Source organism: Lampris incognitus, chromosome 9 (genome assembly GCF_029633865.1).
Source record: "Lampris incognitus isolate fLamInc1 chromosome 9, fLamInc1.hap2, whole genome shotgun sequence".
In the NCBI taxonomy this organism is placed as follows: Eukaryota; Metazoa; Chordata; class Actinopteri; order Lampriformes; family Lampridae; genus Lampris; species Lampris incognitus.
This window is the reverse complement of record NC_079219.1, coordinates 59,961,784-59,982,973: the sequence shown is the minus strand read 5'-3', so window position 1 is coordinate 59,982,973 and position 21,190 is coordinate 59,961,784. Positions and strand designations below refer to the sequence as shown.

Here is a 21,190-nt window from a genome sequence, read left to right as displayed (position 1 = left end):
ATTAATACATACGTTTGACTGATTACTTGACTGACTGGGATACTGCCATATTTGGTTCAGTTGACACGGGGGAGGCAGAATCATTTACCTGGCGCTCTATCGAAACATAAATAGATAAACGAGTCAATCCGCTTAAAACAACATCAAAGGCTAAATTGCACACGTCCACCTGCTAGCGGAGTCCATCCATGGCCAGTAAGTTAATGGGTTTCTTAAAGACCCCCGGTGGAGGCACATCAGGCAGCTGGTTGCAGGCAGAAGGTGCAGCATCAGAAAATGCCTTGCTGCAGGGCCCAGTGTGGGCTGTGGGGGCCAATCACGCCAAACAGTCCTGAGACAGCGTTATTAAATGACGTGTTGGTTGGAGTACTGACTAATTACCAAGTGTCTGGTTTGGTTTGATTGATTTTAATTGTGCAGATACACTGAAGAGGACATGCTTGTGCCATCAGCGTCCGTTTAACATGGAACATCAGACGACCTCTATCAACGATGGCAGTTTGAGATTTTTATTGTTTGTCGAGACATAAAACTAACCTGCAGCACCAACGACGGCAGCGGTGTTGGGTCGAAACTAATCAAATGTCGCCATCTAGTGGCCACCTTCGGCAATTACAAGCGACATATTTAATTTATTCATCGTCTATTCAACATTAGGCCATTTTAGAGTTAAGGGGTGCTGGAGCAACGGAACATTAAGCTAAACATTAAACACACAATGGATGTTGTGTTTACACATGACCACATTGAAAGAGGATAACACAATCATAATGGAATTACAAGATACATGAAGAATATGACGAGGAGGATGCAAGGCAGTGCCCAGACGCCACCAGAACAGCCCAGGACCCGAGCCACACAACCAGCAGCACCATGTACAAAAAAGAGTCACACACATTAGTCACACATTCTAGTGAGAGAAGGATATAACATTAAAACAGGATAACACAATTATATGGATTTACAAGATGTATAAAAAGAAAATGTGATGAGGGGGTTGCCAAGCAGTGTCCAGGTGGCGACCACTGTCACCATGGAGACCTGGGAGGAAGACAAACTGCACGTGCACACATGAGAGACGATCCTCACACCATTCACACACACAGAAGAAAGGAGAAGACGTCATTCAGAGAGAGAGAGAAAAGACGCAAGAGAAGAGAACAGTTTGCAATAGTCAATCCATACTCTATAATCTATACTCTATAATATATAATCTATACTCTATATGATATAATCTATACTCTATAATCTATACTCTGTACTCTATAATCTATACTCTATAATATATAATCTATACTCTGTACTCTATGATCTATACTCTATAATCTACACTTTATAATCTATATTCTATAATCTATAATCTATAATATATAATCTATACTCTATATGCTATAATCTCGTCAGCAGAACAGTGGTTGGTAAATTCATTGAGACAGAAACCGACCCACCATCCAGTACAGGTTGTGAAGCACTCAGTTTAAAGACAACTAATTGTAAGCTAAGGTAAAAAGATGAGTTTTAAGTTTGGATTTAAAGACTCAACAGACTCTGATGGTCTGATGGCAGCAGGCAGGTTATTCCACAACAATGGAGCCCGATAGGAAAAGGCCCTGCTGCCACCAGCTGACTTCTTCTTAACTTGGGGTACACACAGGAGCCCTGTATTTTGAGAACGAAGAGCTCGAGATGGCATGTAAGGTTTAAGGAGATCAGACAGGTAGGATGGGGCAAGCCTATTTAGGATTTTATAAGTCAGCAGAAGCACTTTGTATTCTGATCTAACGTGGATAGGAAGCCAATGAAGGGAGGCAAGAATTGGTGTAATATGGTCCAAATGGGAGACACCGCCAAAGGTGGTTGAGAATGGCAGAGCTGAGATCCTGTGGGACTTCAAGTTCCAGACTGACAAGCAGGTGCTGGCTAACCAACCAGACATCGTGGTGGTTGACAAGGAACAGAAGACAGCAGCAGTGGTGATGGATGTAGCAATCCCGAGCGAGGGCAACATCAGGAAGAATGAGCATGAGAAGCTAGAGAAATACCAAGGGCCAAGGGAAGAACTAGATCAGATGTAGAAGATGAACTCCACAGTAGTCCTAGGGGTAATAGGAGCACTAGGGGCTGTGACCCCCAAACTGGGAGAGTGTCTCCAGCAGGTTCCGGGAACAACATCTGAGGTCTCTGTGCGGAGGAGTGTGGTCCTAGGAACAAGCTAAGATACTGCACAGAACCCTCAAACTCTCAGGCCTCTGGTAGAGGACCCGAGCTTGAGGCAGACAACCACCGCCCCAAAAAGGATGGGGGGGAGATTTAAAAAATATATATATATATATATATATATATATACCGTTTTTTCCAGAAACCGTCAATGGTGTTGATGAAAGTGCTCAACAAATGAGGAGCGGAATATTAAGATATCATATATATTATATATCATATATATATATATATACACCCGCCTGCCGCCCAATGACTGCTGAGATAGGCTCCAGCATCCCTGCGCCCCTGACAGCAGGATACATGGTTCAGATAACGGATCCGAACCAATCAGCTGGTTACCTTCCTCTATCTGATGCACTGCCACCCTCCATTATATGCCCCCCCCCTTTTCTCCCTAATTGTACTTGGCCAGTTACCCCACTCTTCCGAGCCGTCCCGGTCGCTGCTCCACCCCCTCTGCTGATCCAGGAGGGCTGCAGACTACCACATGCCTCCTCCCATACATGTGGAGTCACCAGCCGCTTCTTTTCACCTGACAGTGAGGAGTTTCACCAGGGGGACGTAGCACGTGGGAGGATCACGCTATTACCCCCCACCCTCAGTTCCCTCTCCCCCCGAACAGGCGCCCCAACCGACCAGAGGAGGCGCTAGTGCTGCGACTAGGACACATACCCACATCCGACCTCCCACCTGTCAAGTTTTGAAATTAAGTCAAGTATCAGGAAGCTGCTTTTGGAATCTTTAGTGAAACTTCTGCATGACGACAACGGTGCATCTGCTAGTGTATCTGCTATCCATGGCTACTAACACTCCTCTCTTACGCTCCTACTTCCGGGCTTAACACTTAACCTAGAGCGCCCCCTTGTGACCAGAATAAACATTAAAACAAACACCAGCAACATTGCCAAACATGGACACAACACCACCCGCAGACACGGCCAATTGCGTCTGTAGGGACGCCCGACCAAGCTGGAGGCAACACGGGATTTGAACCAGCGATCCCCGTGTTGGTAGGCAACGGAATAGACTGCTCTGCCACCCGGACACCCCTCCAGTCCATGTTGAGGGCTTTTATCTAGCCCCTGACTAATAGGTTTGGTCCTGAGCCTGCGACTACAACTACTGGAGGGTTTTGTTTTGTACCGTTGTTCGAAACCGCTGCAGGATTTGGCTCGGCCTGCAGGATTTGGCTCGGCCTGCAGGATTTGGCTTGGTCTGGGGTTGAAATGTGCCTTCAGCAATTCCACAGTGTCCCTGAACGACTTCTCCGCACTGAGCAGATTTCTCGTCATTGCAGGTTTGGGCACCCACGGAACTCAGCAGGGGTGTAGCGAGGATTCACTTTTTAAACTTTTTTATTTTAGTCGATATTTTTCTGCCTCTGTAAACCCAGTGATGGTCTTGTGGCTCAACACTGAAGCGGGTTTTCTCAGATTTGTTGTTGTCTTTCTGGTCACTTCATTGAATAATTGATGTATAAGAGGAAATGTGTATTTAACAGGTCTAAAATGGTCCGCAGAGAGTAGCTGAACAACTTGACAACTTCATCACAGTAACATACCGGCAGCTGGCTGCACATTGGCAGGTTGTGTGTAGTTCACTTGTACAGATGCTGTCTTCCAAGTCTCGGCTCAGACTCTCCATGGCGTTCTAAACATGGACTGCATCACTGCCACTCCAAGACTGAAGCCCCCCAGTATAAATCTATTCTTCACTTTGGGGATTGGGGCACGAGGGTGAACACTTTTGCAAGGCGCTGTATGTCTGTCACTCTCGTAAGGGGCTGAGTGTTAGGGCCTAGGTGGACCCAAGGAGGGCAGGAGACAGTGCTGTGGCGCTAAAACGGGTTTATTCGTCTTAGCCAAAAGGTCGGCAACAGCAAAACAGGAAATGGCAGGAGGCGGTGACTGAAGGCAGGCTGGCGCCTTCCTGGGATCTGGGCTGAAGCAACGAGGTCCTGGATCTGGAAATGGCAAAGGGGCGAGTTTGGTCAAGAAACAAGCAAATGGCGAGAACGCTTTCTCGGGAAACCTCTTCCGGACAGGGTACGCAGGCACTACCGATGAGACGGAACTATCTGGCAAGGTGGTGGAGACTGAACCAGGCGTTTATGGAGGAGAGGTGGGTGACTGCACATGGGGATCAGGTGTGCCTTGCTGCACTCAGCCCAGAAGTAGGTCAGCCACGCCTCCATGTCACAGCCCATCCTGCAGGTACTCAGAGAGAGGAGGAGGAAAACCAATGGAAAACACTCAGACCATAACACTGAGCCCCCCTAAAGGTCTGATCCTAGAAACGCCCCCTGGTGGGGAAGCTCGCGTGTACTAATGATCCCGAGAGCTATGCCGTCCGGAGCTTGGCTCCCGGTAGGGCCACAATAGTGTATGGAGTGGAGTACTGGGTAGGCATGGGGTTGGGCAGGTTAATGTAAATGGTCTGAGGCTGCTAACACTCTGTGCAGAGCATGACCTCACCATTACCAACCCACTGTTTCAGCAGAAGACCACATACAAAACACCCTGGATGCACCCACCATCTGAACACTGGCACATGGTTGATTAGGTCATAACAAGACCCACTGACACTAGCGATGTGTTGCTGACCCGGGCCATGAGGGCTGCAGAATGCTGGACGGATCACCGCCTGATCATGACCAAGCTCCACATCTAACTGCGCCCCCCACAGTGTCTTAAGAAACCCATAAAACAGCAACGGAACTGTGCTAAATTGAAGTCAGTCCCAGCACGGACTGCAGGTGGAAAACCTGATGTGGGTATGTGTTCTGGTCGCTGCACTAGCGCCTCCTCTGGTTGGTCGGGGCGCCTGTTCGGGGGGGGGGACTGGGGGGAATAGCGTGATCCTCCCACGTGCTACGTCCCCCTGGTGAAACTCCTCACTGTCAGGTGAAAAGAAGCGGCTGGTGACTCCACATGTATGGGAGGAGGCATGTGGTAGTCTGCAGCCCTCCCTGGATCAGCAGAGGGGGTGGAGCAGAGACCGGGACGGCTCGGAAGAGTGGGGTAATCAATTGGCCGTATGTGGCATCTGGATACTGCAACATTAACTGTCCTCTAGTCACCACTTAAACGTGTCACCATGGAAACAGATAGCTCCAAATACCACAGCTGTGACTGACCATCACGTAGCAGCACAATGACATGCAAAAACCAACCCCACCCCCCTCCTCCACCCTGACTACACCCCTGCTCCAGCCCAACTACCCCCTCCTCCACCCTGACTAGCCCCCTCCTCCACCCCGACTAGCCCCCTCCTCCACCTAGACTAGCCCCCTCCTCCACCACAACGACTACAAAGGACTGGTGACAATCAGCCACAACACCGAGCAGCCGATGCTTTGCTGCCATACAGAATATTTAAAGTGCTGTGAGCGAAGTCTACATGGATATCCGCTCTCAGCCCTACTCCCACCCCAGCACAGCGGTGGTGCAGCTCTTAAAAAGCCCAGCTGGGTGGCGGGTGAGCTCATTTAGGACTTGTGGGGGAGTTGGGGGAGGGGGGTATGGGAGGGGGGGTTGATGTCATACGCAGACATTGAGTGGTTGTTTGTCATGCAGCTAACGAGGAGCTAAATGGTAGCTTCAAGAGGGGGCTGAGGGACACTGGGGTGACAGATGACGTCAGTGCCTGGTGGGCGGCGTGGGAGGTGTTTAAGACCCCCACCCCACCCCACCCCACCCCATCCACATCCCTATAGACACAGGAAGTGACAGTGTGCTGGGGAAGCTGTAGTATAATGATAAACCTCTATCTCTGTCTTGGAAACGGAAAGGGAGTGAGCTGTGTAAAAGATGTTGTGAGTGAATGTTGTGTGAATATATAAAAGACGTTGTGAGTGAATGTTGTGTGAATATATAAAAGATGTTGTGAGTGAATGTTGTGTGAATATATAAAAGATGTTGTGAGTGAATGTTGTGTGAATATATAAAAGATGTTGTGAGTGAATGTTGTGTGAATATATAAAAGATGTTGTGAGTGAATGTTGTGTGAATATATAAAAGATGTTGTGAGTGAATGTTGTGTGAATATATAAAAGATGTTGTGAGTGAATGTTGTGTGACTAGAATAATAGACATTTTATAATTTCAGTGTTGCTGAAATATGAGCAGGTCTGTTTTCTGATGTGGACTCTGTGGCTCTGCCAGCATTTCTTCCATATTTCAGTCTAAAGCCATGTCCCTCCATCACTTGAAATGAAGTGAAATCGAGGCAGCTTTGACATCAACCACCAGAGGACGCTGGTCACCACAAAACGTCTCAGTGGACCAGCGAGACGACATGGAGACGGGTTAATGTGTGAGTTACTGCTGAACCCTCAAACACCATGTGATTCTTGAAGCACCATCTCTGAAACCATCAACACCTGTAGCCAGTGCATGTACTTCCTGTGCCAAACTCATGTACTTCCTGTGCCAAACTCATGTACTTCCTGTGTCAAACTGGATGCACATTCTCTGCTTTACGCTCAGTTTGTGATTTATCAACAACATTATCATAAAATGAACTGTGTGCTCTCATCACTCTTAACCGTCTTAGAACGTTGCACGTTCGAACACCTACAAAGGTTCTTTTGGCGCTCAACTCTATCAGATTCTAGTCTACCCAGCGGAGGGACCTCAGGAGATTCTAGTCTACCCAGCGGAGGGACCTCAGGAGATTCTGGTCTACCCAGCGGAGGACCTCAGGAGATTCTGGTCTACACAGAGGAGGGACCTCAGGAGATTCTGGTCTACCCAGCGGAGGGACCTCAGGAGATTCTGGTCTACCCAGCGGAGGGACCTCTGGAGATTCTGGTCTACACAGAGGAGGGACCTCAGGAGATTCTGGTCTACACAGCGGAGGGACCTCAGGAGATTCTGGTCTACACAGCGGAGGGACCTCAGGAGATTCTGGTCTACACAGAGGAGGGACCTCAGGAGATTCTGGTCTACACAGAGGAGGGAACTCAGGAGATTCTGGTCTACACAGAGGAGGGACCTCAGGAGATTCTGGTCTACCCAGCGGAGGGACCTCAGGAGATTCTGGTCTACACAGCGGAGGGACCTCGGGAGATTCTGGTCTACACAGCAGAGGGACCTCAGGAGATTCCGGTCTACACAGCAAAGGGACCTCAGGAGATTCCGGTCTACACAGCGAGGGACCTCAGGAGATTCCAGTCTACACAGCAAAGGGACCTCAGGAGATTCCGGTCTACACAGCGAGGGACCTCAGGAGATTCTGGTCTACACAGCGGAGGGACCTCAGGAGATTCTGTTCTACACAGCGGAGGGACCTCAGGAGATTCTGGTCTACACAGCAGAGGGACCTCAGGAGATTCCGGTCTACACAGCAAAGGGACCTCAGGAGATTCCGGTCTACACAGCGAGGGACCTCAGGAGATTCCAGTCTACACAGCAAAGGGACCTCTGGAGATTCCGGTCTACACAGCGAGGGACCTCAGGAGATTCTGGTCTACACAGCGGAGGGACCTCAGGAGATTCTGTTCTACACAGCGGAGGGACCTCAGGAGATTCTGGTCTACACAGCGGAGGGACCTCAGGAGATTCTGTTCTACACAGCGGAGGGACCTCAGGAGATTCTGGTCTACCCAGCGGAGGGACCTCAGGAGATTCTGGTCTACACAGCGGAGGGACCTCGGGAGATTCTGGTCTACACAGCAGAGGGACCTCAGGAGATTCCGGTCTACACAGCAAAGGGACCTCAGGAGATTCCGGTCTACACAGCGAGGGACCTCAGGAGATTCCAGTCTACACAGCAAAGGGACCTCAGGAGATTCCGGTCTACACAGCGAGGGACCTCAGGAGATTCTGGTCTACACAGCGGAGGGACCTCAGGAGATTCTGTTCTACACAGCGGAGGGACCTCAGGAGATTCCGGTCTACACAGCGGAGGGACCTCAGGAGATTCTAGTCTACCAAGCGGAGGGACCTTTGAAGATTCTGGTCTACACAGCGGAGGGACCTCAGGAGATTCTGGTCTACACAGAGGAGGGACCTCAGGAGATTCTGGTCTACACAGCGGAGGGACCTCAGGAGATTCTGGTCTACCCAGCGGAGGGACCTCAGGAGATTCTGGTCTACACAGCGGAGGGACCTCAGGAGATTCTGGTCTACACAGCGGAGGGACCTCAGGAGATTCTGGTCTACACAGCGGAGGGACCTCAGGAGATTCTGGTCTACACAGCGGAGGGACCTCAGGAGATTCTAGTCTACCCAGCGGAGGGACCTTTGAAGATTCTGGTCTACACAGCGGAGGGACCTCAGGAGATTCTGGTCTACACAGAGGAGGGACCTCAGGAGATTCTGGTCTACACAGCGGAGGGACCTCAGGAGATTCTGGTCTACCCAGCGGAGGGACCTCAGGAGATTCTGGTCTACACAGCGGAGGGACCTCAGGAGATTCTGGTCTACACAGCGGAGGGACTTCAGGTTCCCACTCACGTTCCCGTTTTTTTTACAAACATTTCGTCAATTTAACATTTTAAAAAGCTGGCGCAACACAGAATGGAGAACACAAGTTGAGAAAATAGCATTTTCTCAACTCTGCTCGATACAGTTTAGTTCTAGATCCTAGCTTCCTTACCTGGATCTGGACAGGCTGTGAAAAGCTGCTGACGTGGATGTTCAGGGATGCTCGTTCCCTCTTCACATAGATGGCCTCTGACTTCCCGTTAAAAAAAAAGAAAAGCAAGCTTAGCTTTACCCACTATAACGGCTATAAATGTGTGAGTCTGAGTCTGGGTTATCATGCGTATGAAAGCATCTGACACTCCCTGGTCTTTGAGAGCAACAACACAATAAGTGATACTGTGGTTTCTTTTTCAGCCCTACCTCAGCAGGTTCTGCCTCACCAGGTTCTACCTCACCAGGTTCTGCCTCACCAGGTTCTACCCCACCAGGTTCTGCCTCACCAGGTTCTACCTCACCAGGTTCTGCCTCACCAGGTTCTGTGAATAATCTAAATCAGTGTCTCTTCAACAATGGATTAGGACCCATAAACTGCAACCAGCTTGTTTCTCGGAGTTCATCACGGATCACACTACAATGTTGTATCGAGCCTCGGTCCCAAAGACTCACATACATTATTAATTCTGTATCCCGTGGCTCACAAAAAAGTGTGGTGGGGGAGGAGGCTCTTGTCTACATGACTTTATTGTGGGTAAGTGGGTGTTTCAGTGATAGTCTACTACTACAACTACTACTACTACTACTGCTGTGGTGGCCAGTGATACAGAGAACTTGCAAAAAAACTCAATGAGACGAGGATCCTTCAAAATAAGACTTTTATTGACGAATCAACAAAGTCTGAGTCAGGTCTGCAGAGTGACTGAAAATCAGACAAAAGCCTCCCTGCCTTTATACCATCTACAAATCTAGTGAACAATCTACTGGCGTCAGTCAATGTCCTGCTGTTAATCAGGGTTCTTGTTGATCAGGACATGTTGGTGGAGCAGGAGCCTCTCTATCGATTTAAGGATGACGTTAGGATGTCATCAGTCATCGCCCTTTGACAGTCTAATGGTTGTCTTGGTATGCTGCTACTACTGCTGCTACTGTTTTCTGCATAATAAGGGTTACACTTACATGATGGAATGTCACTTATCATACTTTTGGGCATAAACAAGTTTATCTTCTACCGACGTTATGTCCTGGTTATATGACCTTGTGCTACTTGCCACACTTGTTTGTCACTCTAGTCACATGAAATGACGGATACCCACATGTGCCCTTACGTACTACCATACTACTACTAGTTTCGGCTGTTCCCGTTAGGGGGCGCCACAGCGGATCATCCGTTTCCATCTCTTCCTGTCCTCTGCATCTTCCTCTGTCACACCAGCCACCTGCATGTCCTCCCTCACCACATCCATAAACCTCCTCTTTGGCCTTCCTCTTCTCCTCTTCCCTGGCAGCTCCATATTCAGCATCCTTCTCCCAGTATACCCAGCATCTCGTGTTGCGTTGGCATGTGAGCTGCACCCAGAGTGGCGCATCAGTGTAAGGGCTGGTATGGCATTTGAGGGCCCGTGTCTGTCTGTGGTGTCAGGTTTCTTGATTGGGTCTTACATTTTTCTGTGATATATGTGGTGAATCTGTACTTAAGCAATAAGTTCACAATATTATTATCATCATTATTATTATTAATCTATGTTCTTCGTAGCCATAGTAAATTTCACTTTTTTTATGTTTAAAATGGGAGGAGGGGGGCACTTCAAGAGTGCTCACTTGGAAGAAAAACGAACTCTCCTTTCTCCGCCCACCAACCCCACGAGATTTGACCAATGAATGGAGTGACAGCTCCCATGTTGCTTTTATTGACACATTTCCCTTGACACCGAAAGAAAGGGAAATGCACCAAAGTTGTAAATGCAAGCTATAGTATTGTATTGTTCACCGCTATTAAAAAAACACACGCACACTTCAAAACTTACAACTGAGTGTTGGTTTATTCACGGCTGTTGTCAGCCAGTGATGCCCCATGATGGCCTGGCAGCCTGTCCAGGGTGTCTCCCCACCTGCCGCCCATTGACTGCTGGGATAGGCTCCAACATGGATGGATGGATGGATGGATTAATCTAATCTAATCTAATCCGATCTAATCTGCTCTAATTTAATTTTATCTCATCTAATCTAATCTGATCCAATCTAATATGATCTGATCTAATCTGACCTGATCTAATATGAACTGATCTGATCTAATCTGATCTAATATGACCTGATCTGATCTAATATGATCTGATCTAATCTGATCCAATCTAATATGATCTGATCTAATATGACCTGATCTGATCTAATATGATCTAATCTAATCTGATCCAATCTAATATGAACCGATCTGATCTAATATGATCTGATCTAATATGACCTGATCTGATCTAATCTGATCCAATATGATCTGATCTAATATGAACTGATCTGATCTAATATGATCTGATCTAATATGATCTGATCTGATCTAATCTGATCCAATATGATATGATCCAATATGATCTGATCTAATATGATCCAATCTAATATGATCTGATCTAATATGACCTGATCTGATCTAATATGATCCAATATGATCTCATCTAATATGAACTGATCTGATCTAATATGATCTGATCTAATATGAACTGATCTGATCTAATATGATCTGATCTAATATGACCTGATCTGATCTAATCTGATCCAATATGATATGATCTAATATGATCCAATCTAATATGATCTGATCTAATATGACCTGATCTGATCTAATATGATCCAATCTAATATGATCTGATCTAATATGACCTGATCTGATCTAATCTGATCCAATCTAATATGACCTGATTTAATCTAATCTAATATGACCTGATCTGATCCAATCTAATATGACCTTATCTAATCTAATCTAATATGATCTGATCTAATCTGATCCAATCTAATATGATCTGATCTGATCCAATCTAATATGACCTGATCTGATCTAATATGATCTTATCTAAACTAATATGATCTGATTCAATCTAATATGATCTGATCTAATATGATTTTATCTAAACTAATCTGATCTGATCTAATTAATCCAATCTAATATGATCTGATCTAATCTAATCCCATCTAATATGATCTGATCCAATCTAATATGATCTGATCTAATCTAATATAATCTGATCTGATCTAATCTAATATTTGATTCAATCTAATATGATCTGATCTAATCTAATCTAATCCAATCTAATCTGATCTGATTTTAAAGCCTTACTAAAATTCCCAATGTCATGTGAAGAAACAAGCGGTGGTATCATTGCATGCGACAGCCTTGTTAACAGGACAGCTGTGTTTTCATTTGAAAATGTTACCACTTACAAAAAATTGAATTATATGATTGCAGTGAACAACAATAATAATAATAACCTTGATTTATATCGCACCTTTCTAAACGTTACAAGGTGCCAGTAGTGATTGTCATCACAAAATCATACAATCACTGAGGCAAATTTGTGACTTGACAACAATTTTAGACAAGATGATCATTTTGAATAAACACCATTTAAAGTTGGTTAAATTATGACTGAAGTAATTTTAGGCTGATATTTCTATTGTACGAAAGCCAGGATCTTCTGAGCACCAGTGTGTGGGTGGTTTGTGGTGGATCAGTCAGACTTGTTCTTGGTGCCGATGATCTGTGAGAAGATCTGCACACCCCAAACCAGCAGAGAGAGGGAGACACAGGCCTGCAGAAGACACGAGGCTGTTAGGAGTCTGTGTGTGTGTGTGAGATCTCCATTATGTGTTGTGCTTCAATCTATGGAGTCTTACAGTTTAATCGATCAATCAATCAATCAATCAATCCATCCATCTTTATTTACGTAGCACATTTGCACATATGAAGGCAATGAATCATGCTTTATATAAATCCAAGTTAACAGAAGTCACAAATCAGTTTCATGTACAGATGGATGCTGGGTAGGGATGAGTGTTTGTCTTTACTTTCAGTTGAAGCAGCTTCATGCTGCTGGGCTACAGGTTTTGGAGAGAGCACTATTTCATGATGGTAAATAAGACGTTTTGGGTCGTGATAAATATTTCTTTTTTTTATTTTCTCCCCAATAGTACTTGGCCAATTATCCCACTCTTCCGAGCTATCCCGGTCTCTGCTCCGCCCCCTCTGCTGATCCGGGAAGGGCTGCAGACTACCACATGCCTCCTCCCATACATGTGGAGTCACCAGCCGCTTCTTTTCACCTGACAGTGAGGAGTTTCACCAGGGGGACGTAGCGCGTGGGAGGATCACACTATTCCCCCAGTTCCCCTCCCCCCTGAACAGGTGCCCCAACTGACCAGAGGAGGAGCTAGAGCAGCGACCAGGAGACACACCCACATCCGGCTTCCCACCCGCAGACACGGCCAATGGCCTCTGTGCATAACTGTAGTCCACTGACTTCCGGTTTCTACTGCAGCGGTCATACCAGTTTCCTGTTTGTTGGCGTGTGCTATTGACAATGGCATATTTTTCACGATGCCTGTAAGATTTACCATGGATACATGTAAGTGACAAGCACACAACTGTCGACGAACGTTCTCCTGCAGCTACCAGCAAATGGGTGAGAAGCTTCAAGTTGTACATATCAAGTTACGTCCACCATTATGAGGATATGGACGTAACTTGATACTATGTACAACTTGAGCATATGAAGCAGGAGGAGACTTCACACAGCTCCAGGGATCTGCTGAAGATCTGTGTGAAGACTGGAGCCAGTTGATCAGCACAGGCTTTAAGACAGGACGGGGAGACACTGTCTGGACCCGGTGATTTCCCGGTTTTCCGTCTCTGGAAAAGCTGGCTCACATCCTTCATATGCATATCTTGAGTACAGTCTGAGTATTGGGCGGGGCGGGGGGGGTTGCCAGAGGTCTGATGGGAGCTGTTGTTGTTGGGCTGGAGTGGGTGAGGGGTGTGAATTTGTCCCTCTCAAACCTGCAATAGAAGACATTCAGGTCGTCAGTCAGGTCTTTGTTTGCCTCAGCATGGGGCGGGGGTCTTCTGTAGTTTGTGATGTCTTGCAGGACCCTCTACACTGATGCAGAGTCGCTGGCTGAAAACCTGTTTTTCAGCTTTTCAGTGCACCTTCTTTCAGCCACTCTGACCTTTTCCAGTGGATTTGTGGCCTGCGTGTACAGGGTACAGGGCTCTGTCGGCTGTAGACATCTGGCTTGGCCCGCCAAAGTTGTCTTAGTTTGGCTGGGATCCGTGGCTTGTTGGTGTTGTATGTGCAGAGGGTCTTGGTAGGCACACACGTCTTCACAAAAGCTGATCTAAGATGTCACAGTGTCAGATAGTTCATCCAGGTTGCCAGTTGCAGCTTCAAATACCCTCCAATCGGTGCCGTCAAAACAGTCTTGCAGTTCCTGCTCGCTGGTCCATTTCTTCAGTTTTAACCACAGATTTTAGTTTTTGCCTGTAGGATGGACTAAGATGGACCAAGCAGTGATCAGAGTGCCCCAAAGCTGCGCTGGGGGCAGAGCAATATTCATCTTTAAGAACTGTGTAGCAGTGGTCCAGTGGGAGATTTTCCATGGTGGGACAATTAATATGCTGTTTGATATTGGAAGTTCGTGGTTTAATTTTACTCTGCTAAAAGTCCTCAAGGATTATGAAAAGTGAGTCTGTATGTTTTTGTTCCGAGCCAGTAAACTGGTCGGCTAGGGTTTGCAGTGTGCCATTCACATCTCTGGGGTGGGGATGTAAACACCAACCAGGATGAAGGATGAAAACTCCCACAGTGAATGAAATGGCTTGCAGTTGACGAACAATCCAAAGGAGTTGAATCAAGTGCAACTGGACTTGGTATATATCCATGAAGACGTTTCGCCTCTCATCCAAGAGGCTTCCTCAGTTCATGCCTTTCTGACTAGACCAAGCTAGTCTGACTGGCTGCTGATGAGACTCAGTATTGATCCTCTAGGAGTCGTTGTCAGAGCTTTAGATATGCGTGGCTCTTTGTGTTCCGATGTTTACCAACGCCCGTCGCTAACAGAGCCATAGATATGAGTGGCTCTTTTGTGTACCGATGTTTGGCCACGCCCTCTGTTAGCGACAGGCGTTGGTAAACATCGGAACACAAAGAGCCATGGACATCTATAGCTCTGACAACGACTCCAAAGAGGATCAATACTGAGTCTCATCACCAGCCAGTCAGACTAGCTTGGTCTAGTCAGAAAGGCAGGAACTGAGGAAGCCTCTTGGATGAGAGGCGAAACGTCTTCATGGATATATACCAAGTCCAGTTGCACTTGATTCAACTCCTTTGGACACCCATGATGACCTGGATGAATGAGAACATTCACAGACATATTTACGAACAATGTCTCCAGGTCCGGGCTGCAGTATTTACTTAACACTGTGACATCTGTACCCCAAACTTCCCTTATGTAGGAGCAAATTCCTCTGACCTTCGCTTTCTCCAATCGCTCCGTTGACGTGATCCACTCAGCATAGGCGGAAGCCCAGCAGATGTAATCCACTGTGGGGGTGGACTAGCTGAGCCAGGTTTCAGTGAAACAAAGGGCAGCAGAATATGCAAATTCCCTGTTCGTCCCGCTGAGGAGAAGCAGCCCATCCATTTTGCTGGGTATGGAGCAGAGATTCGCCAGGTGAACTACTGGGAGTGCAGATGGAGACCCCCTCTGCCGGGGCCTCAGCAGCCCACCGCCGTGCTTCCCCCATCTGCATCACCACCAAGGCTCACATAGAGCTGCTGTTTCTCAAACCAAGATCTGAAAAACATCTCCCTGGGTTTGTGAAAACTGGTGAAAACTATCTGGAGTTTACTGCCCGACGTTAAGTAGTTTATCTCAGGTGAAAGTACGTGGGTTTGAGTATCCGGACACACACAGAGTAAACACAAGCAAAGAACTCACTCATAAAGAAATAATTGAGACCGGTATCACAGAGACAAATACTGGAACCCGATTCCTAGTTAAAAGGAAACACTTTGGAACCTGAGGAGCAGGGTTCGAACTATGGGAGAACCAAAGGGAGCTTGGCTCCCCTAAAAAGAACATGGGCTCCCTTTAAAGTCTACTTTGAAAATTTTAGGGGGCGCTCTGAACCATCGTCTATTTTCTCCCCCTCTTCCTCCCCAATTGTATCCGGCCAAGTACCCCACTCTTCTGAGCCGTCCCGGTCTCTGCTCCACCCCCTCTGCTGATCCAGGAGGGCTGCAGACTACCACATGCCTCCTCCCATACATCTGGAGTCACCAGCCACTTCTTTTCACCTGACAGTGAGGAGTTTCACCAGGGGGACGTAGCACATGGGAGGATCACGCTATTCCCACCAGTTCCCCCTCCTCCCCGAACAGGCACCCCGACCCACCAGAGGAGGCGCTAGTGCAGCGACCAGGACACATACCCACATCCGGCTTCCCACCCACAGACAAGGCCAATTGTGTCTGAGGGACGCCCGACCAAGCCGGAGGTAAACGGGGATTTGAACTGGTGATCCCCGTGTTGCTACCTGGACGCCCTCCATTGTCTATTTTTGTGTCACAGGGTATAGATTTTTATTTTTCTGTACATTCTGGCCCCTGAAATAAATAATAGTAAAAATACATCAATGTTGTGTTTATTCGCTCATTACATCCCAATTTTTGAGCACTATAATAAACATGATGCTGTGTCTACTCCAGCTGTGCCTATTCCTGCTGTGTCCATTCCTGTTGTGCCTAGTCCTGCTGTGCCTAGTCCTGCTGTGTCTATTCCTGCTGTGTGTATTTCTGCTGTGCCTATTCCTGCTGTGTGTATTCCTGCTGTGTGTATTCCTGCTGTGTGTATTTCTGCTGTGCCTATTCCTGCTGTGTGTATTTCTGCTGTGCCTATTCCTGCTGTGTGTATTTCTGCTGTGTCTATTCCTGCTGTGTGTATTCCTGCTGTGTGTATTCCTGCTGTGTGTATTTCTGCTGTGCCTATTCCTGCTGTGCCTATTCCTGCTGTGTGTATTCCTGCTGTGTGTATTCCTGCTGTGTGTATTCCTGCTGTGTGTATTTCTGCTGTGCCTATTCCTGCTGTGCCTAGTCCTGCTGTGTCTATTCCTGCTGTGTGTATTTCTGCTGTGCCTATTCCTGCTGTGTGTATTCCTGCTGTGTGTATTCCTGCTGTGTGTATTTCTGCTGTGCCTATTCCTGCTGTGCCTAGTCCTGCTGTGTCTATTCCTGCTGTGTGTATTTCTGCTGTGCCTATTCCTGCTGTGTGTATTTCTGCTGTGCCTATTCCTGCTGTGTGTATTTCTGCTGTGTCTATTCCTGCTGTGTGTATTTCTGCTGTGCCTATTCCTGCTGTGTGTATTCCTGCTGTGCCTATTCCTGCTGTGTGTATTCCTGCTGTGCCTATTCCTGCTGTGTCTATTCCTGCTGTGACTATTTCTGCTGTGCCTATTCCTGCTGTGTGTATTCCTGCTGTGTGTATTCCTGCTGTGTCTACTCCTACTGTATGTATTCCTGCTGTGTCTATTCCTGTTGTGTCTATTCCTGCTGTGGACATCCATGCATGGTGGTGCACTCAAATCCCTACATTTATGTCACCATTTGAACGTCTTCTCTTCACTGAGCTGGCTAGCTAACAAGCCAACCTGTGGTCGCTTCTGATTCAAGGTACGACTCAGGTGATTACTTGGTGAGCTGTGTGTTTGTGAGGACTGGCCCTTGTCCTGTTTACTACTGATGATTTTTGTTATGACCGCTATGTGGTTCTGCTCCCTAACTGCGATGCAAGTCTTCTGTTCTGTTTTTCCCACGGCACCGTGCAGCTGCTGCCATGAGCTCTGCGTCGCAAACCGTGGTCACTCACTCACTCACTCACTCACTCACTCACTCACTCACTCACTCACTCACTCACTCACGGACGACCTGACAGGAAATACACATGCGCTCATTAGTCGTTGATAAGTCCACTATATTCCACCCATTCTACTATCTGAACCACTTATCCTGGAGCCTATTCCAGCAGTCACTGGGCGGCAGGTGGGGAGACACCCTGGACAGGCCACCAGGCCATCACAGGGCCCCCCAGGCCATCACAGGGCCCCCCAGGCCATCACAGGGCCCCCCCCACACACACACACACTTACTCACTCACTCACTCACACCTAGGGACAATTTAGGACGGCCGATTCCCCTGACCTACATGTCTTTGGACTGTGGGAGGAAACCGGAGCACCCGGAGGAAACCCACACAGACACGGCAAGAACATGCAAACTCCACACAGAGGACGACCTGGGACGACCCCCAAGGATGGACTACCCCAAGGCTCGAACCCACGACCTTCTTGCCGTGAGGCGACTGCGCTAACCACTGCACCACCGTGCCGCCATATATCAACTATATACATTTCAAAATTCCTGGCAATAATAACAATAATAATCTATCTAAAACGCTTCCATTTTACTAAATGTGTCAGTCCACCCTGTGCCGCCGGTCTGGACGGTCTCCTGCTTGTTATCAGAGTGACTTGCATGGATAGGCCAGCCATATATAATATAGGCAGTGTGTGGCATGTGTGCTCTGCACCTGCATCCTATCTCTTGTGCTGTACTGACTGTCATGGATTCAGGCCTGTGGCGTTTCTATTCTGTTTTAGCAAGGTGTTGTACAAAAGTGTGCTGGGTACTGTCTTACGGCGTGGATCACAGTCACGGTAGGTGTTTGCGTGTTGTGTTTAGAGTGTGGTTGTTGTCTTGCTAGCCTGTGTTTTGTGTAAGACCAACAGGTGAGGCTGTGGACGTGTTCCCATGTTGTCATGTGATGTCACCTGTGTAGAAGTGCAGGGTAAACCATTGGCCGATTCACTGTGTGGATTTTTGTTGTTATTGCTTGAGTGATATATAAAAACATTGCAGCTGGGGCATCCGGGTGGCATGGCGGTCTATTCTGTTGTCTACCAACACAGGGATCGCCGGTTCGAATCCCCGTGTTACCTCAGGCTTGGTCGGGCGTCCCTACAGACACAATTGGCCGTGTCTGCGGGAGGGAAGCCGGATGTGGGTATGTGTCCTGGTTGCTGCATTAGCGCCTCCTCTGGTGGGTTGGGGAACTGGGGGGAATAGCATGATCCTCCCCCGTGCTTCGTCCCCCAGGTGAAACTCCTCAGTGTCAGGTGAAAAGAAGCGGCTGGTGACTCCACATGTATGGGAGGAGGCATGTGGTAGTCTGCAGCCCTCCCCGGATCGGCAGAGGGGGTGGAGCAGAGACCGGGACGGCTCAGAAGAGTGGGGTAACTGGCCAAGCATAAGTGGAGAGAAAACCACTGCAGCGGTGGATTGTTTGTCTGTCTCTTGGTGTGACCTGCATGGGGTTCTCTGTAAGAAGTGAAATATCACTGACAGTACTGACTGTATGTAGTAACTGTAGAAGGTTTCTGGCAGTAACCGTGTAACTGACCGTGCACGTCCATGTAGGCGTGTGCATGTGACATGTGTAGTACTAGCACACCGGTAAACAGGGCTCCCCTGAAAGCCACGGTGGAACCTGAGAGCCCTGCTCAGAACCAGCAGATATGACAGACAAGCGCTTCAAAGAGGTTAAGGAGGACAGCGCAGTCATCTCCCATGATGCCTTCACGTGGGGTGAAGGGGTCAATGCCATAGGGGACCCCTGCTACTCAATCAGCTTTTCCCTATCCACCCCCAGCCCCGTTCTGGGCTATAAACTGCATCCTACCTCACAACGCACGCCAAAACCAAGCTTGCGCTGTCCCAGACTGAGGCCTGATGGGAAAAAAAGCTATGTTTCCTGCTGAACGTAGCAGCTGTTCTCCTTCGAGAGAGAGAGAGAGAGAGAGAGAGAGAGAGAAGAGAGATGGAGCATAAGAGGCAATGAGAGAGAGGGAGAGACAGAGAGAGAGGAAAAGCAATGGAGGAGAGGAGAAGTAGTGGTTGAGAGGAAAAGTTGGAGAATGAAAGACAGAAAGGCAGAGAGGGACAGCGTGGGAGCGAGCGAGAGAGGACGGTGAGAGAGAACGACAGAAAGCAAGGGAGTCTCAGATGAACGATGTAAACAGGGTCGCGGTCTCAGAAGAAGCCCGGCCTCCATACAAGTTTGACGCCGCGGGTCTTGAAAAGGACCCAGAGACACTGAGATGGGATGGACTGGGATCCGGAGTGGAACGCGCGGCCTCTGCAGAACCTCACAAATCAGGTTACACACCAGCGGACGGGGCAGAACCTGACAGACGGTTCTATCAAAGCCGCATGTCCTCTGCTGGCTGTGCTACATTTTAATGGACTCCATAGGAGGACCATGTGGGACAGATTACTGATGGAAGGAAGCCGGTCTGATCGTCTACAAATAAGCACTCGCCTCACAGAACACCGGCTCCCAAAGTACAGATCTCAACAAATCCTCTCACACTCACTTTGTTTTGATTTGGGGAGATGGTACTTCGTTAAAATGTACCAATAACTACAATTGACCACATGTGGTTTTGGGGCAGTTAGCCTGCTCTTTTTCTCCCTCAGTCTTTATTTATCCTGAGAAGATGTGCTGAGCTCGCAGGCTTGAGTCCAGCCAAGCCATTCCTCATATTCACAAACATTCCTAATGGATGTTTTCTAGCTATCCGTCTGTCTGTCCATGTCCGTCCATCTGTCTTCTCTCATATTAACTTCACCGTGAAACATTTCCCACCAAGAATTCACGTTGAATACCCTGCATGTCCTGCAGGGGACAGGATTGATGATCCAACTGAATTCATAATATCCCTTCAAACCACTGCGACCACACACTCCCTCTGTAAAATGTGCTCTTTTTCATGACGGTCACCTAATAAGTCCTCTTCAATCACCGAGGGGGCGGCTAAGACAACCGAGACAGAGTCATGCAAAGGGCCCGCTCAGTCTGAGCTTCACACGGTGTGGCTGTGTTGTTGCAGAAGTATTTCACGTCAGCCGGCTGAGCTGAATGGAAGAGCGTCACACAGTCACAGCATCAAATGTGTTTTCCATGCTCGAACTCACACCCAGAGGTTTGGGGGACACCGTCTGCTCTTCTTACCCCAAATTAGAAGTGACGGGCCATGTCAAACACAGAAGTATATGTTAGCATAGCAGAGCATGTGAACTACTACTACTACTACTACTACTACTACTGTTACTACTACTACTACTACTACTGCTACTACGACTACTACTACTACTACTACTACTTCTTTCAGCTGCTCCCGTTAGGGGGCGCCACAGCGGCTCATCGTTTCCATCTTCCTGTCCTCTGCATCTTCCTCTGTCACACCAGCCACCTGCATGTCCTCCCTCACCACCTCCATAAACCTCCTCTTTGGCCTTCCTCTTCTCCTCTTCCCTGGCAGCTCCATATTCAGCATCCTTCTCCCAATATACCCAGCATCTCTCCTCCACACATGTCCAAACCATCTCCATCTTGTCTCTCTTGCTTTGTCTCCACACCGTCCAACCTGAGCTGTCCCTCTAATATAC

General features: G+C 47.9%; 1 protein-coding gene across 1 annotated transcript in view; it reads right to left on the bottom strand.

Moving 5' to 3' along the window:
* Positions 1–11,407: 11,407 nt before the first annotated feature.
* Positions 11,408–21,190, bottom strand: part of agmo (alkylglycerol monooxygenase) — an 88,517-nt gene continuing 78,734 nt past the window's right edge. The window contains exon 13 of the mRNA XM_056286780.1: positions 11,408–12,439. Coding sequence (XP_056142755.1) covers positions 12,359–12,439 — 81 coding nt within the window. The 3' untranslated portion in view covers positions 11,408–12,358. The remainder of the gene's footprint in view (positions 12,440–21,190) is intronic.